Source organism: Pinus tabuliformis, chromosome 7 (genome assembly GCF_031772625.1).
Source record: "Pinus tabuliformis cultivar Carrire ecotype Pingquan chromosome 7, CPIR1, whole genome shotgun sequence".
Lineage (NCBI taxonomy): Eukaryota > Viridiplantae > Streptophyta > Pinopsida > Pinales > Pinaceae > Pinus > Pinus tabuliformis.
Genome location: NC_142293.1, coordinates 1,314,333,223 through 1,314,360,669, shown reverse-complemented (window position 1 = coordinate 1,314,360,669; position 27,447 = coordinate 1,314,333,223). Strand labels below are relative to the sequence as shown.

Below are 27,447 nucleotides of genomic sequence, written 5' to 3'. Positions count from 1 at the left end.
TTCAAATGCCATTAACAACTTATATTCATTACCTTGTTCATCTTCATCACTGTTTGATAGACCATCACTATCTTCATGAGTGTAGTAGCTTTTCTTATTTGCATTCTGTTTCTTGTTCCATCTAGCAGGTTCCTTTCCTTTATCCTTATAAGGACATTTTGCAGCATAATGACCTACTCTTCCACAAGCAAAGCATTTAAAAGGTAACTTACCTTTGAACCTTCCAGAACCCCTTTGAAGATTTCTGACAAAATTTGATTCTTCTTCCTCTTCTTCTGGGACGTGGCTTGCTTCATAATAATCTCCTTTGCCTGATGCCTTGAAAGCAGCTTCTCTTCTGTCTGATGGACCTCCCTTTCTCATTTCATAAGCAGTTAGAATTCCATGTAGCTGAGACATAGTAAGAATTCGTAGATTTTCCTTTTCTTCTATTGCAGATACTTTAGATTCAAACTTGGGGGACAATGATCTTAGAACCTTTTCAACCACAATAGCCTCTTTTATTTCTTCACCCAAATTTTTCATACAATTAACAACCTCATCTACCCGAAGAAAATAGTTAGCCACACTTTCATCATTATACATTTTGAGAGTCTCATACTGAATTTTGAGAGTTTGAAGTTTAGCACGCTTTACCTGTTCATCTCCTTCATAGCTCGTGACAATTTTGTCCCATATCTCTTTTGCGGATTTATAGTGCATTACCTTCATGAATTCTGATTGAGATATACATCCTAATAGAGTACTGACTGCTTTCGCATTTGTTTCATACTTCTTTTTCTCGGCTGCATCTGTAGGAGTAGCTGAAGGAAAAGCGTAGCCTGTCTCTACGATGTCCCAAACTTCTGTACCAAGAGATTGAAGATAGGCAGTAACTCTTACCTTCCAATAATTGAAGTTTGTCCCATCAAAAACCGGTGGCCTGATTGATGCTTCTCTCTCGTAGTTGCTCATGATGAACGATCTACCTTCAAGCGATCAAGCTTCTCTGAAGGACCTGCTCTGATACCAATTGTTGGAAATAATACTGAGAGGGGGGGTGAATCAGTATTATCTAATTCTTTTAATAAATCTTCCTTATTTGTTCTTTGAATTATTTTGCATGTCAGTACCATAAAATAATGAGCATGAACAAAGAAAACAGATAGTCACACCAAAGAACACAAGATGTAAGGTGGAAACCCAATGTGGGTGAAAACCACCTGCTGCAATATGTCTCTATCTTCTTTCAAATTAGAAACTCCTTTTACAATGGTTTTGTACTGGTGCAGTCCTTTACCAGTACGCAGGCTGCAACCTGCAGAGAGCTACAACTCTCTCTCGTTTTCCAGTCTCTCCTGAAAGGGAGCTACAACCCCCTACTTCTTTTCTTACAAGGACCACTTTTCATAAATTTTCAAACTGGATCCATAAGCATCAAATGATCATCAAGTATAAGAGAGTCACCCAGTCAACTGTAGTAACCAGATCAACAATAATAGAACCAGACCCAGAACACCTTATCAACAGAAAAATACAGCAAAACAAAATGCCTTAAGACAGATACGCAGTTCTTCTTTCTCTGGTCTGCGTGCGTACGCACTTCACCTTCTGTTCCCCTGCGTATACCCGCAGAGACCCTTCTGTTGCACTGCGTGTCCACGCGTTGTTTCTTCAACCGCGCTGCTTACTGTTACTGCAGGTACGCATCCAGAGACATTATTACGCCGCGTACTATTGCTGCAGGTACGCGCCTAGAGATACTATCGCGCCGCGTACAGTTACTGTGTGTACGCACCTGAACCTTCGTCGCTCTGCGTACCCACGCAGATCTTCTGTTTCTGCTCTGCGTACCCACGCAGATCTTCTGTTTCTACTCTGCGTACCCACGCTGCTCTCCTGTTAAACACCTGCGTACTCCTGATTAGGGCCAAATAGGCAGTCCACCAGAGTGGCACAGATGCCCAGATCTGATCGTGCGCTCGAGAGATCACCCTTCACAGATTCACTTTCATAAAGATCAAGCTTTTAAGACCATAACCCAATATATTTCAGATCTTAAGATATTCAATTGCAAAAGATACATAGCCAAGTGATCTCCTTTGCTTTATATAGGCAAGCTCCTCCTAAAATCATGGATCAATACCACGAGCCAAAACCATAGAAACACAAATACCGTCGGCTAGTTAAACATAAGAAACCCCACGTGTGCTTTTCTTTGCCTTGAAATGTGTGCACTGGGGTACGCACCTCCTGGACGGCTTATCTGCGTATCAGGCCGCGGTCCCTTCACGGTGTACCTGCGGGTACGCACTTTCTGAACTGATCTCCTGCGTACTTCTTAATTTTCAATATATTGAGAGCCTTGCCATGGGGGTTGCCATCAAGTACAACATCTGTAACATATATAGCCATACCAGAAACATAATGCCAACATACCTTTCCATCGATGAATGCCACATTGAATCCTTTGTCCTCCATCGCCGAGATAGATGCCAAATTCTTCTTTAGATCGGGTACAAATAGTACTTCTTTTAGCTGAATGGTGTTACCTTGATTCAATTAAAGAGTAACATTCCCAACTCCCTTCACGGGATAGGTGGCATTGTCTCCAAGGATAATTTCCAAATTTGTATCCTTTTCAATCAAATTTGAAAGAGCTTCCTTATACCAAGTGAAGTGCCTTGAGGCACCACTATAAATCAACCAATTTCCCAGTGTTCGGAGGAGATGCAGTAGAGAGAGAAGATATAAGATAAAATTATTTTTGCTTGTTATCAACAATATTAGATTCATCATACCTGGTGTTTCTTGATCTCTTGGGAAGGAAACCATTTCCTTGATGAGGAGCAGGAGCATCCCTTTTTCCTCTATTGTTAAGTTTTCCATTCCTTTGATTCTTATTGCCCATGAAATTGTTGTTGTTGTGGTTGTCATCCTCATGAGGTGTATCCCTTCTATTAGGACACTCCCTATCATAGTGGCCAAACTTGTTGCAAATGAAGCATCTTCCCTTCCTTCCATTATTGAAACCCGACCTTCCTTGACATTGCTTCTTTGAACCTGCTTTGTTTTTCTTTTTAGCAGGAGCCGAGAATGCAGTAGAATCATTCCTATTTGAAGGCATATTTAGTTCCATCATCCTTGTTTCTTCTTGAGAACATCTAGTCAGCAATTCTTCGAAACCTGGAATCTTGTCGTTGTTAAGAATAGTGGTATTAAACACGTGCCATTCACGAGGGAGTCCTTCAAGGGCAAAGAAAGTAAGCTCCCTATCAGCGATAGCTTCTCCAATCGAAAGAAGATCATTTTTTATCTCAGCAATCCTCATGAAGTAGGATTGAATGTCTTCACCTCTTCCCTTCTTTATATCCTTCAGCTTGTTTTTGAGAAAGAGAACTTGGTTTGCATTGCTAAATTTGAACATGCCAACCAACCTATCATATATCTCCTTTGATGTGTTCAAATCGGAGATGTAAGCAACTAAATGCTTATGAATAGAATCCCTGATGATCTTCTTTGCTTTGACTTCACCCTTCTTGTACTTTGTCTTAGCAGCAGCCGGTGCATTAAAAGGAGGTTTTGAAATCTTTCCCTGCACATAATCCATAACATCTTGCTCTTCTAAATTCAAATCAAGAGACATCTTCCATGCATGATAATCAGACTTATCATGAAGCTTATCATCAGACTTGAAGTAGGATGTGGAGGCCATTGAATCTTGTCCTTGATCAAAGGATCTCAGTGATTTCTCTTTTCACTCTTGCTTGGGCTTTGTCTTCACCTCAGCTTTGATACCATGTTAATTTTAGATAACAATGGTATGTTCTATGCTTAAGAGCAATTTTACTTCAATTTTCTTATTAGCCCAATATCAATATCCAGATTAGCAATCACATCAACATGATAGTAAAATGCAGATAGAACATAAACAATAACAGTAGAAGACAAGCCAAGACAAGAAGGCACAAGATATGGCGCCAACCAAGGACAAACCCCAATGTGGGGAATCCCTTTGATCAATTCTTCTTATTATTCTTCAAAAGCTCAGCAGAGAGAAAGAGAGTACAATATGCAATATTCACTTGCCCAATCACAGTGAAATAAGTCCCAAAAAACAGCAGCTACAGAAATCCCTAACCAGAAAGTCAACAAAGGTCAACAGGGCAAAATTTGACCTCCAAAATAGCTCAGTGAAACTTGGTCAACTCGGCGTCCAACAGCGAATCAAATCAGCCCAAAAACAGTCCGAAAATATCTAGCCAAACCTGGTCAATGAAAGTCAATGTTGCAGTCAAACCCTACTACAGTCAACATTGGTCAAACAGTACGATCTGCCTCGTTTTCTGTGCCCATAAATGTAGCTTGCCCAAACAGAGATAACCCTCACAAAACTGCAGTCAAACAGGCAACGTTGCTGGTCAACACTAGTCAAAAACCCTCCCTGCAACTTCGGTCAACGTTGGTCAAGACATGAACAGAACTGCCCTTCTTCGTAAGTGTAGAGAGTTGCCTCAGAAATCCGTACCCAATCAATGAAGGAGAGATATATGTGTGTGAGTGAAGTGTCTAAATGAGGAGGCACCTTGTATTTTTATGCAATCGTTGAAAATGAATAGACGTGATTGTTGGGCTTTTGAAACTACATTAGTTTGCTAGCCGACCTTGACAATTTGTCCAAAAACAAAATAAATTCATAATTCCATTTGTACATGTCAGAATGAGATGATCTTTAGATCAATCCTACACCTCTCGGAGAGAGGAATCCAATAAAAATATCAACTGCCTCATATGAGCTATCCAAGGTGAAGTTTGGCCCTAGTTGCCAAATTTAACAATCTTCATCTTGGGGTTTGGTCTCCCTATACGGGTTACAAGCCCTCCAAAGGGTCATATTGGCATTTGTAGGGTGTGCATTGAGAACCACGGGCCTCCACTATAACAATGGGTAGATAGTCATGCCATGGGATCCTTCAGTATTGTTCATTACTTGCTCGTGTTCCACCTATTTGATGATGATGATGCACCTAGACCACCTTGCCCAATTGTCTACACACTTGCACCACACACTTGGCAGTTGATCTAGGGCCCAAAGGAGGTTGTGTCTCACCATGGGAGACAAAGGGAGGGTTCGCATCATTGTTCCAACCCTTGCAGATGGGATACATGCTTGTTCGATTTAGTTGGAGACCCATAAGGATGATTTTGTGCCCCCATAGCCACTTAGGGGCACCACAGGTCATTTGCTTGGAGATCAAGGGGCCATCCCCTTCATCACTATTTTTGGAGCCCTTCTATTCATTTTGGCACATGTTGGACTTCATTTGGCCTTCCAACAGCCCTCTTAGCTACTTGTCTATCATTTTGGCCCTCTTGAGAGGCTAATTATTCTTATTGTGGAGCTATTTAGTGGGCTTGTCACCAAAAGGATGTTATTTTGCACATTATTTTTATTGTAGGGGCATTATTAGGCACAATTAGAACATTCAAATCCCTTGGTGGATCATATAAATATAGGCAAGGTTCATTTGATCTCTCGTCGTCACTTGGATTTGTATCTCTTTTCTCTCTTGAGAATTCGCTATACCTATTTAAGGACGAATTGGAGAATCTTTGATGCATTTTGATGTTTGGATATCTTTCTTGGTCTAGGAGCTTCAATTTTGTCTCAATTTGATGATTGGATATACTTGTTATACGTGTTAGTGCTTTTCATGATTTATTTTTCTCTCTGTTATATACATGTATAACATATGGAATTGTTGCTCATAAAATCAGACATTTTGCCCTAATTTAATGTGAATTAATCAAATTGTTGATCTTGTGAGGAAATTGCATATGTCACATGTTTGGGTATAGTGAATGAATGTTCCTAGGGGTACATTATCTTCATAATTGCCTTGATAAGTCATCAAATTGCTACAACAAGAAGTATAAATTCCTTGGTAACCTAGTAGCTTCCTTTAGGGCTATACGAAGTTGCTGGAGGACTCCTTCATTAAGTAAAAACATTCCAAAGGTTGAAAGCCCATTGACTCCATTCTCCCAATAGGCTAGGCACTAATCCTATCCCTGGTGATCACCTCAACAAATACCTTTTTCACCTCTTTCTCTCTTTTCTAAGCCCTAACCCTAGGGGTCTCCTAGGGCATCACACGAAATCCATTGCAGCCATCCATTTCAAGAGCGAGTTGGGCTACAATTGCATTGGGGTGTTCTCTAGGCCCTCACAAATTTTGAAAAACTTCTTGTGGCTAGATTTGGAATTATCCCAAGCCCTAGCTCCAACTTTGTTCTTAGCCTTAGGTTTCATTGGTTAGTGGCTTCATCAAGGATCATTGTATTGAAAACTCAAGTCAAATCTAATTTCCTTGATCCTTTTCTCCTCCCTTACTTGGTCAAGACCTTTTGTTTGAAGTTTCACCCGAAACCCTTGACCTTGTTTAGGTCCACTTGGGCTTCTTTGTGGTCCCACACCCTTTATCACTCTAATTCAGCGAGGATCAACCTAGAAACCCTCTTCACTTAGGAATCTTAGATCTAGGGTATTCCCCATCAAGCAATATTTCTAATCCCTAGGTCTAGGCCTCCTTTGAGCCTTTCTTAGAGAGCCCTACACCTACTTCTAAAGCAAGCAAGTCTATAATTTGAGTCTCTCTTATGAATGGGCCCTTGAAATCAATATATATCCCATCATTGACTTACCATTCATAGTAATTTCCCTCATACCGGGGCTCCTCCCATCGGTGAAAGTTCGTCAAGAGCAGGGAGCTTTAGCTAAGGTGACAGGGTTATTGCTCAAAATTTGCCACTTGACCTAGTAGTTGCTCTTTAGGAACCCCTCCTAGGACCTTGCAAGATTGAGCGGTAACACAGCCATCACTGCTTCATTTCTCCCATTTGACATAAAATTTCTTTGTCAAATGCTCCTTAGAGTCAGCTCTAATGAATAATCTATGGGGTTGCATTTTTTACAATAACAATATATGATAATTTCCAAAGTTAACCCAACTAACAAAAATGCAAAACTTAATAAGCATTGAGTCTCTTGCCACATCAAAGCTTCAACACTTGTTTGCCATCAATGGCATAACCCTGTTTACAATGGAAACAGATAATCAACTAGAATTGACGACACACGTGGACCACTCAAAGTGTGTTCTTGGTTCCTCAGCGAAACATGCAGAAAAACAACATACATCACTGCACTTTTACCAACTATCTGAGAAAAGAACATGCAGCCATGATCAATACATTTCTCCTGACACTTGTATTTTCTTTATAAAATTCTCCTTAGAGTCAGCTATAATGCATAATTTCTCAGGTTGCACTTCTAATAGTAATAACAATATATTATAATTTCCACAGTTATCCAAACTACAGACAATTGCAAAAATCAATTATCATTGTTTCTCTTGCTCCATCAAAGCTTCAACACTTGTTTGCAAACGATGGCATAACCACTTGACCTAGTAGTTTCTCCATAGGAACCCCTCCTAGGACCTTGCAAGATTGAGCGGTAACACAGCCATGACTGCTTTATTTCTCCCATTTGACATAAAATTTCTTTGTCAAATGCTCCTTAAAGTCAGCTCCAATGAATAATCTATGGGGTTGCGTTTTTTACAATAACAATATATGATCATTTCCATAGTTAACCCAACTAACAAAAATGCAGAACTTAATAAGCATTGGGTCTCTTGCCACATCCAAGCTTCAACACTTGTTTTCCATCAATGGCATGACCCTGTTTACAACAGAAACGGATAATCAACTAGAATTGACGATGCACATGTCGACCACTCAAAGTGTGTTCTTGGTTCCTCAGTGAAACATGCAGAAAAACAACATACATCATTGCACTTTTACCAACTATATGAGAAAAGAACATGCAGCCATGATCAATACATTTCTCCTGACACTTGTATTTTCTTTGTAAAATTCTCCTTAGAGCCAGCTATAATGCGTAATTTGTCAGGTTGCACTTCCAATACTAACAATATATGATAATTACCAAAGTTATCTAAACTACACACAATTGCAAAAATCAATTATCATTGGTTCTCTTGCTCCATCAAAGCTTCAACACTGGTTTGCAAACAATGGCATAACCCCTTGACAACAAAAGCAAATAAGGTTGGTCATTCAAAATCATTGCCTCTTCCTTATTATTCCACAAATAGTAGAAAAGAACATAGAGATTTTGAACTGAATGAAGTTTGAACCATAAGACTTTCCACAAGGCTTTAAAAGTTGTATAGTGTAAAGAAAAGTACAAGATGAAGTCTGGCTCAATATTGCACGAACTTCTGGTTCAAATCCCAAGTCAAGCATTCGATCTGCTTCATCTAATACCTGTAAATCAGGATAAATCTTAGAACATTATTCAAAGACAACAATGACTACTTAGGTAAAGCACTTCAGCAAGGAAATATGATGTCAGCATGAAGTAAGAAAGAACAGACTTCATACTTCTCTTTTACATTCTTAAGATACAAGGCAGCAAGAGCACGTAAATGACAAGTACAACTCACATCAAAGAAAATGAATAGTCTAATGCAAGCAAGTCTAGTAATCTATGCTTATGTCAATAAGTCGGAAATATTTAAAAATGACAAAGCCCAATTTGACTTATCAAGAAGAAAGAACAAAAAACTGACAAAGAGCATCTTTAGCCTTTTCCAAATATATTTATATGCCATTATAAAGAGTGGAAGAAAGTTTGACCAGATTTTGCTCCAGAATTAGTGTGCCTATCACAAGGTTAGAAGCATAACCTGATTTCAAGATAGAACATTAAATATGAGATTTCCAAGAAGGAAGAAAGCCAAAAAAAATCATTAAAGAGATTAGCAATAAGAAAGGCTGCTTAGGAGCTGCATGTTCAAGGAATTTTGAATCTTTGATCTTAGTCCTTCCATGTTCCTGGCTTTAAAATCAAACTGATAAAATTGGACTGCTGAAAACTGGAAGTATATTGAGGACGGTGAATGAATGCCAAATGTATGCATGCACCCTTAACCTCTCTCTTTCTCTTAAATATATGTTACCTGTTAAGTGCCTTAGATGTGAAAATGCTACCAAATACAAGATATCCAAGAATAAGATAGAAAATCCCTTTTACTTGATTATATAAAAATACCCTTAAGGTAGGGCACCACTTTATACTTGATACTTTTATGAAAAGAATCTACTGAAATTCACTTGCCTCTTATGGTAGGGAGACCTCTCAATGAGCTAAGCTCCAACACAAAATACACATCCTTAGTTATAGATAACAAGAGAACCCTAATCATAAACTTAGTGCACCTTCTTTAATGAGATCACATTACATTTATTCAATACTAACTACTATAGTGGGCCTTATTTCATAATAACAAACATAACGGAGCTAGTCCACCTTACATTGAATGGCTCCACAATTTTTACTCTACAGCCCCTCATTACAACCCTTGGAGGATCCCAACACTCCATCCATCTTAGAGAAGTGATGCCTTCAACACTTGTTGTGAGAAGGTAAAACCATAAACCAAGGCCCAATGGATGATTGTTGACCACAATGCTAAAGTAAGCTAGCAAACCAGGGGTCCAATGTACCAATGCTAGCCACCATTGGAGTTGTCCAAGAAGCTCCACCATCAACCAAGGTCCCATTTATGAGTGTTGACCGCAATGCCAAGGAAGGCAGAGTCCCATATGCAAGGACTCACTACAATATTCGATTAATCCAAGGAACTCATCTAAAAACCTAGATCCCATGTCCAATCAATGTTATCAAAAACGAATTGTTAACCAAACCAGTGGACCACCCGAACCCTAAACCAGTCAAAACCGGACCGGAACTAGTAAATAAACCAGAACAAACAACAAATCAACCTAAAACACATAAAATATTCAAATTTTAAAGCAAAACATATATATTCATGTGCATCCATGTGATTCCAAACCATTTATACAGAAATAAGCAAAAGCTCTCATTTATATAGCATGTAAGGTTACACATAACAAAAATACCACCGAGTGCAATCCATCTTTGAACCGAAGATACATCAACAAACAGGCCCTAGATGGCCTCTAGCATCCATGAAAAATTGTGCTACAATAAATACCTACATATCATCAAAATAATTGCCTATATTGGGATCTTTGTCATCAATAGCGCCCTCTAAGTATTAAAATAAGATAGAAAAAGCTTAGCATGTCAAGTTAAGATTTAATTTGAGTGATGGTACATTTTTAGTAGGGTCATGATAGAGGAGTTCAACAATCAAAGCCACTAGCATCAAGGTACATAGAAGGCTTGGTGCTCTTGATTAAATGCTAGTTCCATCCCTCATACATGACAAAATCAAATGGAAAAGTTGCAATCCTCCCCAATCCTTAAATTCTGAAAAACTGTTAAGTTTGTTGGATTTTTAGTGGGATCTAAAATTCTACTTTCTCCATGTGAAATCCAATGAGGTTGGAACCACTCTCAAACATCTTGAATCAATTCATGATAATCTTAAAAAACTAAGTAAAAGGATGAAAATGAAAGATAAAAGATAATGTCACTTTTACATTAAGAATTTAACATTACCATTAATCGCATAACATTAGCAAGGTAATATGGTCAAATACTAGGCTTCCCCACATATAAATTATTGCATTTTTAAAATTAAAATTGCATTTAAAGGATCCTTGGTAGCATTGTACAAAACCGTCTGGTTCAACAGAACCGGTCAGTTTAATGAAAAAACGTTGGTTTGGTACCAAACCAGCTTTTTTTTGTCCATGATACAAGTTTGAACCAATTTTCCCCCAAAAAGAGTCAAACCAGCCGATTTAGTTCAATTCTTGTAACATTGTGTCAAATTGCTCATGGTAACTCTCCAAATAAGTGTTGAAGAATCTAGGGAAATTAGGTGTAGTGTGATTCTTCTTGACTTGATAGAAATTTGTGAAGTCTTTTTACAATTTGTCTTGTTAGCTTAATCTTCTTCTCCGTTTTATTAATGCATGTGTGTGTACTTCATCAAACTACTACCAAAAACATAAGAACAAGAACACAACATGTTGGCTCTCTGCTAGGACCAAAACCTCTCTTCACTTGAGAGGAAAACCCTTTGGTAAATTTCTCTTATTGAAGCTTCTTATTGATCAATGCCAAACCCTAGACCCCTGACCAAAGTATCCTTCGAGCACAAGTCAAGTCCTTCCTCCTTTCTGCACTTTGTCTCCCCGGCAATTCTTCCTTCTCCTTCCAGTACTTCGTCCTCCTTCTTTCGGCACTTCGTTCTTCTTTCAACTATTGATAGATCTTGTTGCACTTGCTCTAGAAGAGACACTTATCCTTGATCTTTGATGAGACCCTTTCACATGGGATGATGTCTTCCTTTTCTTCACCAACCAACGAACTTGTATGACTGTAATGGGAGGGTTGTTATGACAGTAGAGACAGCCTCCTTCTCTTCGCACGTGTGACTGTAATAGGCTTTAGGACAGTCCTATTAACTTCGCTTTTCTTCCTTGTTTCTTCGCTTGAGTGGGAGGCCTTTTAGGCCTATGTTTCTAGCCCAAATGATGAGATATGTTGACTATGAGTTGTTGTTGTTATGACCGCAGGAAGACCCTTCCTTTCTCGCATGTGTGGCTGCGTTTTACCCTAGAAACAGTCCTTAACCCTCGGTGATGACTTCTCCTTCTTCGCTGCACTAGAGGCTCCTTAAACTTGTGTTTTCTTCTCTCCTTTTCGGTCTTCTACCTTCGCTGATTTCAGAGGTGAGTGAGCTTGACGTTGGAGGAGTGGACAACCTCTATATATAGAGGTTTGTCCCTCCTTTAGGCCGACTTGAAGGTCGACTTGAAGACTGCAGGCCAACTTGCTCTATTTATTTTGGATTGCTTCTTTTGATGGTGCCATTGCATGGAGGAGACTTGACTTTGCTTGGAGGTATATTCTTTGACTCTAATACATAAGTATACATAGTGTAACATGCCCTTAAGGTCTTCAACATTTCTTTTGACTCTTTGACTCACCTATAGCACTTTAACATGTGCTAGACCTATTTCAATGAGCAAGAAACTCATTGACAAATATAATAAAAATAATATTTTTTTCTTGAATAAATACAAATATCAAAAGTACATTTATGAAGACCGACCCTAGTTATATTTCCTTCAACACTCCCTCTTAACTAGAGGAGGTATTCATACAACATTACAAGGTGTTTGGCTATTTTTCAATCTTGAAGAATTCACATAAGAGAAACTGTATTGGCAATCCATCTGTTATAGCATCATAGTAACCAACATTGTTTCCAAAGCAAGGCCTTGACTGGCAGCTCTATCTCTTAATAGATCAGAGCACAATGTTGGTGAGACCAATGAATTATAGACACCTTATTCATTGTCTCTCAAGGTACATACCCACCCGGGTGTTCACTGAGTATGACCTTCTAGGACTATTCTTATCTTGGGTTCACAGCCCTCAAAGAATATTGGTCCTCTTGCCTACTCTTGTCTTGGATGCCCTGCACATCCTCAAAGAGTATCGAATGCCAAATCATTACCCAATCCTCCTATTCTTTCCTCCCAAGTGAAGACAAGAATGTTGTGTCTATCTCTTCCTCTTGAATGAGGAAGACATGCCCAAGTTTCCTCTGACAGGTAACTTGCCCAAGTTCCTTTGTAGTTGGGAACTTTTCAGAACTCCCTCTTAGCTAGGGACTTGTCCATTCATCAGCAACTTCTTCTTCGTGGGTCCTTTAGCTGCTTGATCTCCTTCTTTCCTTTGATGTCATGAAGTCTTTGTTCGAACTTCTTCTTGGTAGGGCACCATCCATCGATCACTTTCCTTCCTGGTTTGTCATGTCATTGCTTCCTTCGTGGAAAGTGGCCTTCTTGTCATATATCAAGTTCTCTTGTCATCTGGCTACTCCTTTGTCATCTTGTCTATGCTTCAGAATACTTTTTCATATGGATGCTTCGTTGTACTTGCTTGTTTCCATACTTCGATCTAGTAGCCCTTCATGACTTCATCCTGATATTGCTTCAACATTAAATGGTACTTTTGTTGGATGGCTTCTTCATCATGACATCTTTGTAGAGTAGAATCAGTTATCTGCACCTTTCATATCTCCAAGGCCTTCATAGGTGTCAAGGGTCCTTTGATCTTTTTCTTCCTTTGTCAGAGTTGTCATGCCTTCTTTCGAGAGATGTCTTCAAAGTATCTTGTCAGATAGTGATTCTTTGTAACCATGGTGTTCTTCACATGCTTGATCTCTTTCTTCATTTGCATCTTCTTGGATAGATTGGTCAACCACCTTATGCTCCTTGTGGGAGCACTTCTTCATTGCCTGCTTCTTGGACTAGTCAGCATTTCTTCTTCACGTGCTTCTTAGTCATCAATCTTAAATCCTTTTGTTGACCTTCATTGCATTGTAGTACATGCCTTCGAGCATGTCATTGGTGAAAGAGATTCTTTCATACTTGATCATGTCATAGAACTATTCCCATGACTCAATAATATACATATGATGACATGACTTAACTTTGATGCATACATACCTCATCTTGATTTTCCTTAGATCATCTTGGCTTCATTTGATTGTCCATGGTGTGGCCCTTCTTACTTCATCTTAGCTTGCCTGCATATCATCATTTTCTTGAATCCCATGAATGGGACTCCCAATGAGACATCTGCTCTTGTTTATGAATCTTCTTTTGAAGATTCTATCAGAGGATCTAGAAGATCCTTACCCTGCAAACGTTTCTTCCTTTTTGATGATGGAGGCCTTCTAAGATTCTTAATCATGATCAATTTTCTTTCCTTGTGGATGAGGTCCTATACTAGGTATGCTCCTTCTACATGAATAACTTTAGCGATATGTACCATGCTCCTATGTTCTAGAAGATATCTTTAACCATGCATTCTATTCTATTTCTACATGCTCCTGTACTACTCAAAACTTTGAAAGAAGACTTAAGTAGAGAGTCTTGATTTAGTCATAATAGAGATCTGGAGGATCTTCCTTTTACAGCTTGTCTTCTTCTTTCATTTCTTGAGTTACATGAGCTTCTTCCCTTTTTCTTTTGTTGTTGTTTGTCCTTCTTAAGTTTAGGACAATTTCTTTTGTAGTGTCCATATTAATGGCATCCAAAGCATTGGCCTTTGGACATATCTTTATTGCTTGTTCTTTGTGGACCAAATTTGTCAAATTTTCCTTTTCTCTTGGCCATGGTAGCAAATGCTTGCTCCTTTGATCCCACATCTTCCTTTGCTTTGAGTCTTGTTTCCTCTATCTTGCATAGAGACCACATTTCATTTAGTGGGGTGGCTTCCTTTTTGGTATATATGCTTGATGTGAAGTTGCCCCAATCCTCAAGTAGAGCATTGAGTACTACAGTTGTCATTTTCCTGTTGGACATGACTTCCCCTAGCTCTTGAAGTTGATCCCTCATCTCAGAGATCTTCATGAAGTAGGGAGCTATTCCTTCCTTTGATATCTTCATTTTGTACAATTCATTTCGTAGAGATATCACTTCTCCAGTTGTGGTTACCGAGAATAGCTCTACTAGTTTATCATAGATTTCTTTTGATGTTTCAAGTTTGGAGACATAAGGAATGAGAGAGTCCTTGATAGATTCTATTAGAATCCTTTGAGCTCTTGTTTCATCCTTATTGTACTTGGCTAAGGCTTGAGTTTGTTCCTTAGCAGGGATAGTGATATTCCCTTTGATGTGTTCTAGAAGTTCATTCTCCTTGAGAAGTAAATCAATCCTCTTCTTCCATGCAAGAAAGTTATTGGTACCTACCAATTTGTTGCTTTCCTTGCAAAAAGACATTGATGTATATTCAGAAGGGGACATATACTTACTTGATAGATTTTGAGATGTAGTGGACTTGCTTTCTCCTTGAAGACTTGATGGCTTGCCTTCCTTAGATCTTGATGTTCTTCAAGTTGCTTTCTCCAAGTGGACTTGCTTGATGATGAAATTTGCTTGATGGCTTGTATATGATGTAGGTCCTTTTATTTGCTCTTCTTGTAGGTGCCTTTATATAAGGCTCTTCTTCTTGCTTTGTAGTCTTCCTTGATGAATGACAAATGGTAGACCTTCTTGTCCTTGAAGTGATTGAGACTTCTTGGCTTGATGCTTCAACCTTGTAGATGTTCTTGAGATTTTCTTCCTTGATGAGTCACCTTATGAGTGTTCTTGAGATACCCTTTCCTTGATGTGTCACCTTACCTCTGATACCATGTTGAAGAATCTAGGGCAATTAGGTGTAGTCTGATTCTTCTTGACTTGATAACAATTTGTGAAGTCTTTTTACAATTTGTCTCGTTGGTTTAATCTTCTTCTTCTTTTTATTAATGCATGTGTGTGTACTTCATCAAATTGCTACCAAAAACATAAGAACAAGAACACAAGATGTTGGCTCTCTACTAGGGTCAAAACCTCTCTTCTCTTGAGAGGAAAACCCTTCGGTAAATTTCTCTTATTGAAGCTTCTTATTGATCAATGCCAAAACCTAGACCCCTGACCAGAGTATCCTCCAAGCACAAGTCAAGTCCTTCCTCCTTTTTGCACTTTGTCTCCCCGGCACTTTGTCCTTCTCCTTCCGACGCTTCGTCCTCCTTCTTCGGGCACTTCGTTCTTCTTTCAAATGTCGATAGATCTTATTGCACATTTTTCCATTGGTTCCACAAGGAGTTAGCCTCCCCCTCCCCTTGTCCACAGTTTAGGTCCAGCCTAGATCGATGCCCCAGAGGTTGATGCAGCTAAAAAGAAAGTTAAAAACATATTTTGGCCATTGACAACAGGAAATGTATTGTAAAATGCAAAAGATGGTCGAGACATAAAAATTTAGCGCGTGCGAAAAAGTCAAACATCCACTCTACCCCTTATCACTATGGCCATCACCCTGATTCCTAGGGCCCCTATATGAGCCCCTTGCATCATTAAGGAACCCATGATTGTCCCAACCCCTAGTGGGTGATGAACTGCCCAACCTTAAAGGGGTATTCATTGCTTTATCATACGCATCATGCTCTCATCCCCTAGAGCCCCGAGCAATTAAGACAAAGGAAAAACAATAAAAGGCCAAAGGCATATGAAGAAGGGTGGAAAAACAAAGGTCGAGGTAACTCATGTGCCATGATTACTCCCTCCTACATCCACATACCAATGTGTGGGCTTCCCTCATCATAGCTACCCTTGTACCATGGCATGTGGCGTGGAGCCTTCCCTATTGCCCCATTTTGTTCCACCATCATTTCACATGACGCCTACCATTTGACGGATGTACCATGGCCTTGTCGCTCCCTTAGATATTGAAACCACCCAACAGCGTCCTTGATTAGCCCCTCTTGTGAGCTTTGTGACACCTATACACTCTTAAGCCCATTAGGAAGGGGCATACCACTATGAAGTGTCCACTTTACCCCTGATTTGCAAGCTTATTTATTCAATTGCTCTAATGAATTGTTGTACTGGAAGGTGAGGAGACACATTGGATCTTATACAGGATTGCAGGTGGGTCTTCATCTTGGGCTTGGCCTCCCTATACGAAATCCTAGTTGTCCAAAGGGTCATAATGGCACTTGTAGGGTGAGCGTTGTTGAAAATCTGTTGAAGAAAGTGTAACTAAGTTCGGTCTTCATAATGACATGATCTTTGTATTTGATGTAATAAAAGAAAATAAATTATTTTTGTAATCTTGCTACATGGGTTTCATGAGCAAGAAGTGTCATAGGTGAAAGACTTCTTATTGATGTCTTTAGGATTTATTTCTATGTCAAAAAGTCATGTCATGAGAATAAAAACTCTTCATGAGTTTATGTAAATGTAATCAAGTCCACAAAGTTGTAAAGAAGCTCTCCAAAGACCAAGCATAATCCTTCAAAGAAATCTGCAAGAGAAAACAATGAATAAGTCTACATGTCGGCTCCAATTATGAATTAATTACATTAATGAAAATCATGTCGGCTTGGGTAAGAGACACAACGGTTCATGGTTCACGTCGACTCAAATAAATGATACAACCCACTATAAATACCCAATGAAGTTATCTGCAAATGGCAGAGATAGAATTATCTTCTGAAATGTCGATGGGTATAGAGTGCAAGAAAGCATGGCTTGGGTTTCGAATGGGTTGCAGGTTGAAGATTTCATATGGGTGCAGGCGGGTGCAACCTTGGACATAATATAGCTGCAGGCAAGGATTCGGATAAGACAGTGAAACCCTCTCTGCAGCCTCGGTCTAACATGAAGGCTAATGATCTCGAACGAAGGCACAATGATGATGGAACTTGGACGAAGGCACAGTGATGATGGATCTCGCATAGCAGTCCTGGCATATAGATCTGTGATCGTGTTATCTCGTCTACCATCCGCAGTGAGGAACATTGTTCTTGATTACAATCTCAGAAATTGAAGTTGCAGTCCTGAGCATAATAATCTCATATTCATTTCTGTCTCAGCATCAACGTAAGGGTGAGAATATAGGATACTGTCACAGTCTTAAGGAATATGTATTTTGACAATCTTGGCATGATCGTATCTAGCTATAAACATAGATCTAGCATACGATGAGTAGTTGTGATGAAGGTTTCGAGAAGAGCTCTGTATATACATAACCTTACCTCGAGCATGGACAGAACATGAGATCATCTCAGTGATCTCATTGTTCCAAGGATGGAGATCAATAAGGGTCCTGGAACATAAAGTAAAAATGCAGTAGTTGTGTGATGTCAATGACATGATGATCTTAGAACGAAAGATCTCATCAAGCAATATTGAGGATCTCAGTAATGTAGCAATATTGGCTTCAGGGTTGCGGTAAAGATGATGTTCAGAGAAGTGATGGATTGATGTCTTGGTCTTGGAGTAGCAGAGTGTGTCAAGGGTGATGGTCTTGGTATTCGTCAATGGAATCTCTATAAGAAGAATTTACACATGGGTTTTCCTCTCCAAGTGGGAGAGGTTTTGGCCCTGGCAGAAAGCCAAACATTCGTGTTCTTGTCTCTTTTGTTCTTTTGGTAGCAGTGTGATGAAGTAAACACATACACTAATAGTGAATGAAATATCAAGCTAAGATAAATTGTTTAAATACTTCACAAATTGTTATCATGTAACGAAGAATCAACCTAATTATGCATGCCCTAGATTCTTCAACAAAATCTAGGATAGAGAGATGAGGAGATTTCTCTAGCAATGATAATTGCTTGTGAATACTTTTTTACTTTTCTTAATTAAGTTCTTCTTGACTTGATTATTATTATGTGTTCTTCATCAAACAACTACCAAATCATGAAGAACAATGAGACAAAAGATGCAATATGTAGGTTATTAGCCAGGGCCAAAACCTCTCCAAGCTTGAGAGGAAAACCCATCGAATTCTTCTTCTTATAGAATTTTTAATTGATGAATTCCAAGACCTAGACCCTCAACCAACAACCCCTCCAAGACCAAGTTAACCCTTGCTTCAAGTCAAAGTCAATTTCTTCTTAGAAAATACTGCAACTTCTTCTTTCCTCACACTCGATTTTTGCAACTCAAGTCTGAGACTTTCGGCCTTCCTTTCTACAATTCTCGGCTCCCTGTAATCAGTGTTTTACAACCAGGACCAGGACTCCGACCAGGCCGAGGATCGACTCCGACTCCGACCAGGATTCGGTAATGACTCGGCCTAGTCGATTTCAATGACTCGTCGTTGTAAAAAATACATTAAATATTTATTTTTTTATAAAAAAACATAATTTTAAATATTTTAAACATAATTTTAAAGATTTTCATTGATGTTTCCAAACACATAGCATTATAATATAGATGGAAGACAACATATGATCAAAGTAGGCTCATGAACCAATCCATTATATCAAAATGGTACCCAATGGCTACATAGTCAACTGTCATACATGATCAAAGTGAAAGACTCAAAACAAAATACAAATAACCAAGGAGGCTAGAAATGGCCTCTACAACAAAAGTAAACTGTGATGCTGACCAGACTCCAATACTAGTACTACTGGCTACTGCCAGAGGAGCCAAGATCATCTCGACCAAGCTCTGGATCAGAGTCAGAAACCAAGAAAAGCTAAACATGGAAGGAGGGAGACATTTTATAGAAATGTCCATGGAATGAACAAACAAAGTGGCCTCTAAGAACCAACGTCATCTTCGTCCAAAAAGGTCTAGGAAGGCAATCTTATTGGAAAATGAAATAGCAAGATAAGGATATCTCTTTATCTACCTCATCCAAAAGCAAAGTCCTCCAAAGTGCAGATCCGATGAAAGGAGAAAACAAGTCCAAAAATGCTCTCCAAATGTAAATGATGGACAGCAAACTCAGCTTGGATGATACCCTTTGTAAAACTAAAGCATTCTACCACATCTGTTGTTAGTGCAGCAAAAAGAGCTCTGCGTTCTAAATTCTAACATTCATTGCTTGATGTTTGAAACAGAACAGATTGTAACAGGCATAGATTTGAGCTGTAATTTGTAAATTAAAAAACAAAGACTTGCATAAAGGAACAGAACATTGATGCCAGAGGAACTGAAATCTTAATTGGTAATTCTTTTTAACTTTCTTGGGATTCTCCTATAAGCAACTATAACTTCCATAAAAAGCTTTAGGAAGGAAAGTTCAATGAGTATAACAGGATGCACACAGAAATTCACGCATTTCAATGAAGGAACTGCTGTCATAAAATTGCTGCAACTCACAACATGCAATATGATCCACTGAAAAAAAACATGATTTACGCTGCCCAGCCGGTTTTCATTGACCCGGCCTGGTCATGACGGACTCGGCCTGGTTGACCGAGTCAACAATGACTCGGCCTGGTCATTGGATGACTAGGCCTGGTCATTGTTGACTCGGCCAACCTAGCCGGTTACTTGGCCTGGTCGTAAATTTTTTTAATGACTCGGTTTGACCAGGCCGTTTCCGAGTTGACCAGGCCGTTTTGTAAAACAGTGCCTGTAATTGATTGCCTTTTTTGCACGTGTGACAAGATAAGGGCTCTTTTAACCCTTCTCCTCCTTCGCTAGACTTGGACTAGTTTCTTGGTGATTTCAGCTTACAAGATGAATCAACTCCTTGCCTTAATTCAATCTTCTTGAGGTGACTATATCTCTGATTTGCAATAGTATAATGTGCCCTAACTTCCTCGCACGTGTGGAGAGAAACTAACCCAAAACAAATTCAGAAATTCGTTCTTTTATTCTCTTCCTTCGTCTTCCTCTTCTTCGCTCCTTTTTCCTTTCTTGTGATCGAGTATCAAGTGAGAGAAGTGTGTCCTTGAGAGAGGCTGAGTGCCTCCTTATATAGGCTTCTTGTCCATGATTTGAGGCCAACTTATCATTGACTCTAGGCCGACTTGATCTTGGTGTAGGCTAATTGCTTCATTTGGAGGCCAACTTGTTAGTAGCAAATGGACTTGGTCTTGGAGGATCTTTTGACCCTTACAATGACTCAAATAATTTCTCTGTTACAATATATAACATGCCCAAATGGGTCTTCAATACATGACAAAGACTCAATTGACTTTAAGACTCAATGACCAATCCTAAGAGCTCATAATCGGAGCTTGATCTATAAAAATAAAATTCCTTGAGCATGAAACCCATGTCTCAAGCATAACAAAAATAATTTTATTTTTCTTCTTTACATTAATTACATAAAATCATGATTACACATGTCATTATGAAGACCGAACCTAGTTACATATTTCAACAAGCATTGAGAGCCATGGGCCTCCACCACAACAAAGCATTCATTGCCATGTCATAGGCTTCTTTAGCACCACATATTGCTTGTTCATGCCCCAGCCATACAGAGATGATGATGCACTTGGACCACATTGCCCAAACGGCCACACACTTGGCAGCTGATCCAGGGCCCAAACGGGGTTTTGTCTCATCCGGAGAGACATGGAAGGGCTTGTATCACCATTCTAGCCCTTATGGAAAAAGCATTGCATGCTTGATCCAGTTAGAGACTTATGAGACCATTGACTGTGCCCCATAGCCACTTGGGAGCACCACAAATGTTTTGCTTGGAAACCAAGGGGGCCAACCCCTTGGTCATCATTATGAGAGTCTTCCTTTTCATCTTGGCACATGGAGGACTTATCTAGATCTTCCAACAGCCCTTTGCACCATTATTCTATCATTCTAGCCTCAATAGGGAGGCTCGTTGAGTACTTATGAGCTATTTGGTGGGCTTGTCACTAATTGGATTGTTATTTTGCACATTAAAGTTGTTTTTAGGGGCTTATTAGGCTAATTAGACTAAATTGAATCCCTAAAGGCTCATATAAATAGAAGATGAGCCTCATTTGTAACTCATCATCATTTGGATTGGGATTTTCTCTTGTAAAAGAATTCGGACCTGCAATTGATGGACAAAATTGGAAGTTGTTGATGCATTTTGATGTTTGGATTTTCGCTATTCTTGTCTTGGAGCTTCTAATTGCAAATATGATGGATGGATATATTTGTTTTCTCTTCTAAGTGTTATTTTGATGGTATTTCTTTACTTTGCTACATGATTAATGTATGGAATGTCTCGTCACAATCTTAAATGTAACCTAATTGAAATGTGAATTCATGAAAACAATGGGATTTTGAAGTATTACATGCATTACATGTCGAGATAAAGTGAATGAATGTTCTTAAAGGCTTGTGTTATCTCGCAAACCTTGAAACTCCATCATCTCTTGCTAAAATGAAGTATAAATTCCTTATTGTTGGGTAGTTGCCTCATTAGGGTTAGCGAAAAGTTGTATCGGACTCCTTGATAGAGCGAAATTCCTTCATCAAAGACAATCTTGACTCCATTTCTCCCAATTGTCAAAACCCTGGGTCCCAATCCTAGTTGATCACCCCTAAACCTATTCCTTTCACTTTTTCCATTTTTTTCCCTAACCCTAGAAGGTCTCCTAGGGCCTAGTGCAAAATGCATTAGGGTGGTTTTCTTAAAGAGCGAGTTGGCATAGTACTGCGTTGGGGTTTCCTCTAAGTCTCCTCAAAATTTGAAGCAAATCTTGTGGCTAGATTTGTAGAAACCTCGAGCCCTAGATCCAACATCAATTCTTCTCCTATACTTTCTTGGTTAGCAACTTTCCATAGGCCAATCACTCTTGAAAACTCGTTGGAAGATGATGACTCTTTCACCTATCTTATCCTTGCTTGGCCTAGGTACCTTATTCCTCCTTTGCAAACCCTAGGCCTTGCTTGAATCCCTTGAGTCTCTCTTGTGGTCCCAAATCTTTGTATGATGACTATCTCACAAAACCCTAAGAGAGGTCCTTTTATACCCTTAGTAAGCTTTGATCTAGGTATATCCCTTGCATTGAATATCCCTTCCTCCTAGGTCTAAACCTCCTCATAGGCCTTTCCTAGAGAGCCTTTATCTTGTTTTTGAAGCAACCAAGCCTTTATTTGAGCCTCTCCTTTGAATGGGCTTTGGAAATCACACCATACCTAGCCATTGATCCACAATTCTAGTGATTCCCTTCTTATCAGGACTCCTCCCATCGGTGAAAGTCCGTAAAGAGTAGGGGACATTAACTGAGGTGACAGTGCGTCTTTGTGCCATTGTCGTCATTTGGTCTAGTAGTTTTCCCTTAGTACCCCTCCAAGGACCCCTACTAGATTGTGTGGCAACAATACCATCAACAACATTGGTCAAGCAATGAGTTTGAAGAATGAGCTTCGTGATGTTAGAAAGACAAATAATTATACTATGGCCTTTAATTCATAAGGATCTCTCAACTAAGAGATCAATTTCAATCAATTTATGAAATCATTTTTGATAAAGAACGTGTGACTACAACACCTAATGGTTTACCAGACTCATGGGATTCATTTGCATCTAGAATATGTGGCAGAAAGGAAACTCCAAGTTTTGAAGAACTATGGACCTCACGTACTCAAGAAGAATCTAGACTTGTATCAAAGGAGAAGATTCCAAGACCTCAAGATGATGACTCTCAAGCATTTAGAACCCACTCTAAAAATGGCAAAGGAAGAAGAAATTTTGGAAATTTTCAAAGAATGTAGGTAGAAACCCAACACCTCAGAAGAAAGCTATTCAATGTTTTCATTGCCACAAGTTTGGTCATTATAAAAATCAATGCATTGAAGGGAAGAACGATAAGAAGAGGAAGGGAAATGATGATGATGAGCATCCTCATTAGAAGAAATCCAAGAATGATACTACAAAAGCTTTAGCAGCTAATGATAAGGACATGTTTTACTAGAATTGCAAATAGATCTTTGATTTTTGCAAGTAGGCTAGGAGCAAGAGGGAGTTGAAGGGGTCTCTCACATAAAAAGAGAAGTCATAACACTTATGCTATGAGCCCTTCTTAGAACTAATTTGTAAACCCTAGAAATCTAGAATTCTTGATAAGAAAGCCCTAGGATAAAACCCTAGAGTTAGACCTAGATCAATGTTTCCGTTGAAAGAAGAAATCCTAGCTCATGCAAGAAAGAAAAGGAAAGCAACATGTTGATGATGAGGATAAGGATGATGAAATTGCAGATGGATTTCATTCATGCAAGAAGACAAGGATCAAAAGGGAGTTGACAATTCCCTACAATCCTCAAAAGATAAGTACTTTATATCTCTCTTCCTTGATTATTATTTGTTAGCCTCTTGTCTTTGTTTCCTTTTTGCTAGGTTATAATCATTTCTTCCATGACCTCCTAGTGAGGGTTGCAGGTACATCGTAAAGGCTGCTAAGGCTTTGGCAACAGATGAAAGCATTGGGAAGAATGAAGCAAAGCTTGCGACAAGAGGATTCTCCGACAGTGATTTGTGTTCAAAAGTGAGAAGTTGTATTGATATCTAGAACCATGTTTGATGACCCGAAGGGCTCCTAGTTCAGAGGGAGTTGGCAAGCCAACAAGTTTGAAGGATGCCATAATGAAGACTATGTCGAGATTCGAGGAAAGTCAATGATGAATTCCAAGTGGATCTACAAGTGTGCAGTAGATGGAAACATAAAGAAGTACAAAGCAAGATTCAAGGATTCTCCCAAAAAGAGGGAGAAGACTATGACAAGACGTTTGCTTCAGTTGTCAGGTACACTTCTGTTAAAATTTCTATTACTTTGAAAATTGCACCAAGTAGATCCAAAGATTGTTTTTCTCAATAATTGAAGGAAAAGTGTACATAAAGATACCTCAAGGCTTTGAGGTACATGACAAGAAGTCTCATGATTGCAGACTAAAGAAAGCTTTATAGGATCACAAGCTGACACATTGGACTTGCCACCTCTTAGATTAATGGACCTTGGTTGATCTTGTTATTACATGACTTATTTCTTATGGGAACTAAAAGACTTACGTGACAGAGGGAGCAGCAATTGCAAGAGGATTTGCTTCAGTGATAGAGAGAGCTGCCAAGCTCTACTTCAATGTCAGAGGGAGTTGACATTTGAGTTCAAGATGAAGAATCTTGGTTGAATACATTACTTCTTAGAACTAGAAGTGTGGCAGAAGCCGGGTAAGCATATTATCATGATCCTTCAGAGATTTGGGATGAAAGACAATGAATCCATGGCCACTTCCATGATAACTAATCTGAAGAAGCTAAGTATCAGAGGGAGCAACCATATTACTACAACGAGGTTTGCTTTAGTGTCAATCAGTTCTAGTGATGGTTCCAGTGAAGGAAGCAATTGCAAGGATATATAGATTCAGATTGGGCAGAGAGTGTTGCAGACAAGAAGAGCACATCATGATTCAGTTTGGATTCTCCTTGGGTAGGAAGCAGACATTTGTCGCACTCAGGACTACAGGAGCTAAGCATATTGTAGCTAGTTTGGTGAATTGTGTAGAAGTTTGGCTTCAGTAACTACTTGCATGATTGTTTGATCAGGTGCAGGAGACAATCATGATGATAGGTCGAAGCACATACCGAGACATGGTACAGAAGGGAACAGTGAGGCTCACAAAGCCTATGTCCCAAGGCGAAATTTGTACACTTTAGGGACAAACTTGAGAAGTTCGTATACTTCAGGAACAAGTCGGAATGGTTGAGAATATTTTCCTCGATTAGAGGGAATGGTGATGTTTTTGTATTAAGGGGCGGAAATTCTTCCTAGGTCAAAATATTGACCAGGGGCCACAAAATGTGGTTAGGGAGAATAGCCCAGAGAGCATCAAGGCCGAGAGTGCTCCCCAGGTGAGCGAGTGAGTGCCTCAAGCATCAAGAAGGAGAGTTACCATTCAATTAACATGCAGTAATGGTAATAACCCAAGGTTTCACCATAGGTCACAAGTGTTGACCAGGTTCCAAGTGACAACTTGGAGTGTTGAATTTCTCCAAGTGACGACTTGTTGAGCATGACGCTAATGTAGGATGCTTTCCACAGGTAGTGGATTAACACATCAACATAGCTAGCTCATTCAGAGACAATCATTCTCTCTTAATCAAGTATGTTGACTAGGATTAGGGAGAATGGTCCAAAAGAGGACAGATATTCTTCCTAAGTCAAGTATATTGACCAAGATTAGGAAGAATGGCCCTAAAGGCCCAGAATCACTCAACCATAGCATTGAGTAGGTGCCTTTCAACATCAAGCTCAGTGTACTCTCCAAATAGGTTGAGTGAGACCATTTAGCATCATGGCCTAGAGTTAGGTCTTTGGATTTGGGACCATAATACTTAAGTGGATTGAGTGTGTCCCTAGGGTTTCACCACAAGTCAAAGAGATTGACCAGGATGATGGTGAACCACGACTAGTTAGTATACCATGGGTCAGAGGCACCGACCAGAATCAAGGTGCCTAGTGTTGAAAAGTGGAGCAATTATGGGGCGAATTTCCCATACGAACCCTAATTCCCCAAGAGAGAACCCTTGTGCCCCAAAAGAGGAATTTTATTGGCGAAAGAAGAATTCAAATAGATAAAGAAATATTATTATCGTTATTTTATATGGCAAAAGGAAATTGAATTGGGCAAGCAATTTCTAATTATGTAAAAATATATTGAAATGAGAAATTGAATTTAAATCTTCCATCCTATACTAAAGTCGGCCTCTCTAAAATACAAGGGTGACATTTGGCATCAATTAATATAAATACAGATTGATGGAAGCCCATTAAACATCATCGAATTGGGAATTATTCTGAGGTTCGTATATGTATTCACATAACATTTCAATGAATCGAAGTTTAGCATCAAAGTTTTGTTTTCTATGGATCAAGGTTTGGCATCAAAGTTCTGGACGGTATTTTTCTATGCACAACTGTCTCGCATAAACTCACACAGGATTATAATGGATATGCATCACTGTAACTATTTCACTTCTTTTGGGTATAAACTCGCATTAGTTTCGAACCTCTACAATGAACATTGGTCTCAATATCTCTGTAATGGGTTTTGTCTCACATTGTTTACCATATTGTTTCTCTACAAATCGATTCACAGTATGTATGGTTGCGATATAGTTAGCATCAATACAGAGTATATATGGTTGTGATATAGTTGGATTCAATTCACAATATAGATCCTATGCAATGTGTCTACTCTGGCTCGCATCCACAATGATCTCTATGGCATTGGTCTCAATATAGTCTCACTGTAATTGCAAATGGTCTCACTCTTGATTGACTTCATATGGTCTCGTAAGTGTTCCTCTGCGATTATCTGTATACAGTTCATCTACGTTATGTATAGTATCTGCGGCATGTATGGCATAAGTGCCTCTGCGTTCTATATGCCTCTAGCATGACTGCAATGAGGTCTCGATTGATTCATAAATATTTTGCATAGTATCTATGTTGTTAGTAGTTACATGTATGGCTTTCTATTTATCCTCTGCATAATGAGTATGGCATCCTTTGTATTAGATTCTTGGCATCCTCTACATCACATTAGCATCAATTTATACAATATGGAAGCAATGTATATGTATTGGTATGTATTGGTATGGCATTCTATGCAAATGAATATGACACCGTATGTGTATTGAGACCTTGTCTCTAGTAACCTTGAAGAGAAACCCTAATTCTTATATATGTAGAGGCCTTGTTGGTATAGTGTCTAACATGACCTTGATTCAGAGCAATGAGCAGTAACCTTGTTGTATGGTTGATGTATCTCTCTATGGATGTACTTTGTATCTCAGCTGAACAATTGATGACTATCTAATAGATAAAGAAGAATTAAATTCTGAGTTTTACCCCTTATGGGGTTTTGCCCTAGTCTCCGACCAAATCCTGGGGTCTCTATTTGTGCATACTTTTCTTCTGATGTTCCTTTTATTGTTCACTACAGTATTGATGATATTGTTCTTTCTACATAAACGATAACAATGCTGAGATCTATGTCGGTTGAATGTGATATATGTAAAACTTCAAAAATGCAATTATCTAAAGCAAAGAAAAATATAGCCCAAAGAAAAATTAACACCTAGTTGATGCTAATGATGTACCTATTGTTGCAAAAACTAGCAGGCCTTGTAAAAAG

At 39.1% G+C, this 27,447-nt stretch overlaps 1 protein-coding gene across 1 annotated transcript in view; it reads right to left on the bottom strand.

Annotated features, from left to right (window-relative positions):
* Positions 1-27,447, bottom strand: part of STRS1 (DEA(D/H)-box RNA helicase family protein) — a 308,429-nt gene that overhangs the window by 157,210 nt on the left and 123,772 nt on the right. The window contains exon 5 of the mRNA XM_089459675.1: positions 8,256-8,334. Within this exon, the coding sequence (XP_089315801.1) occupies positions 8,256-8,334 (79 nt within the window). The remainder of the gene's footprint in view (positions 1-8,255; positions 8,335-27,447) is intronic.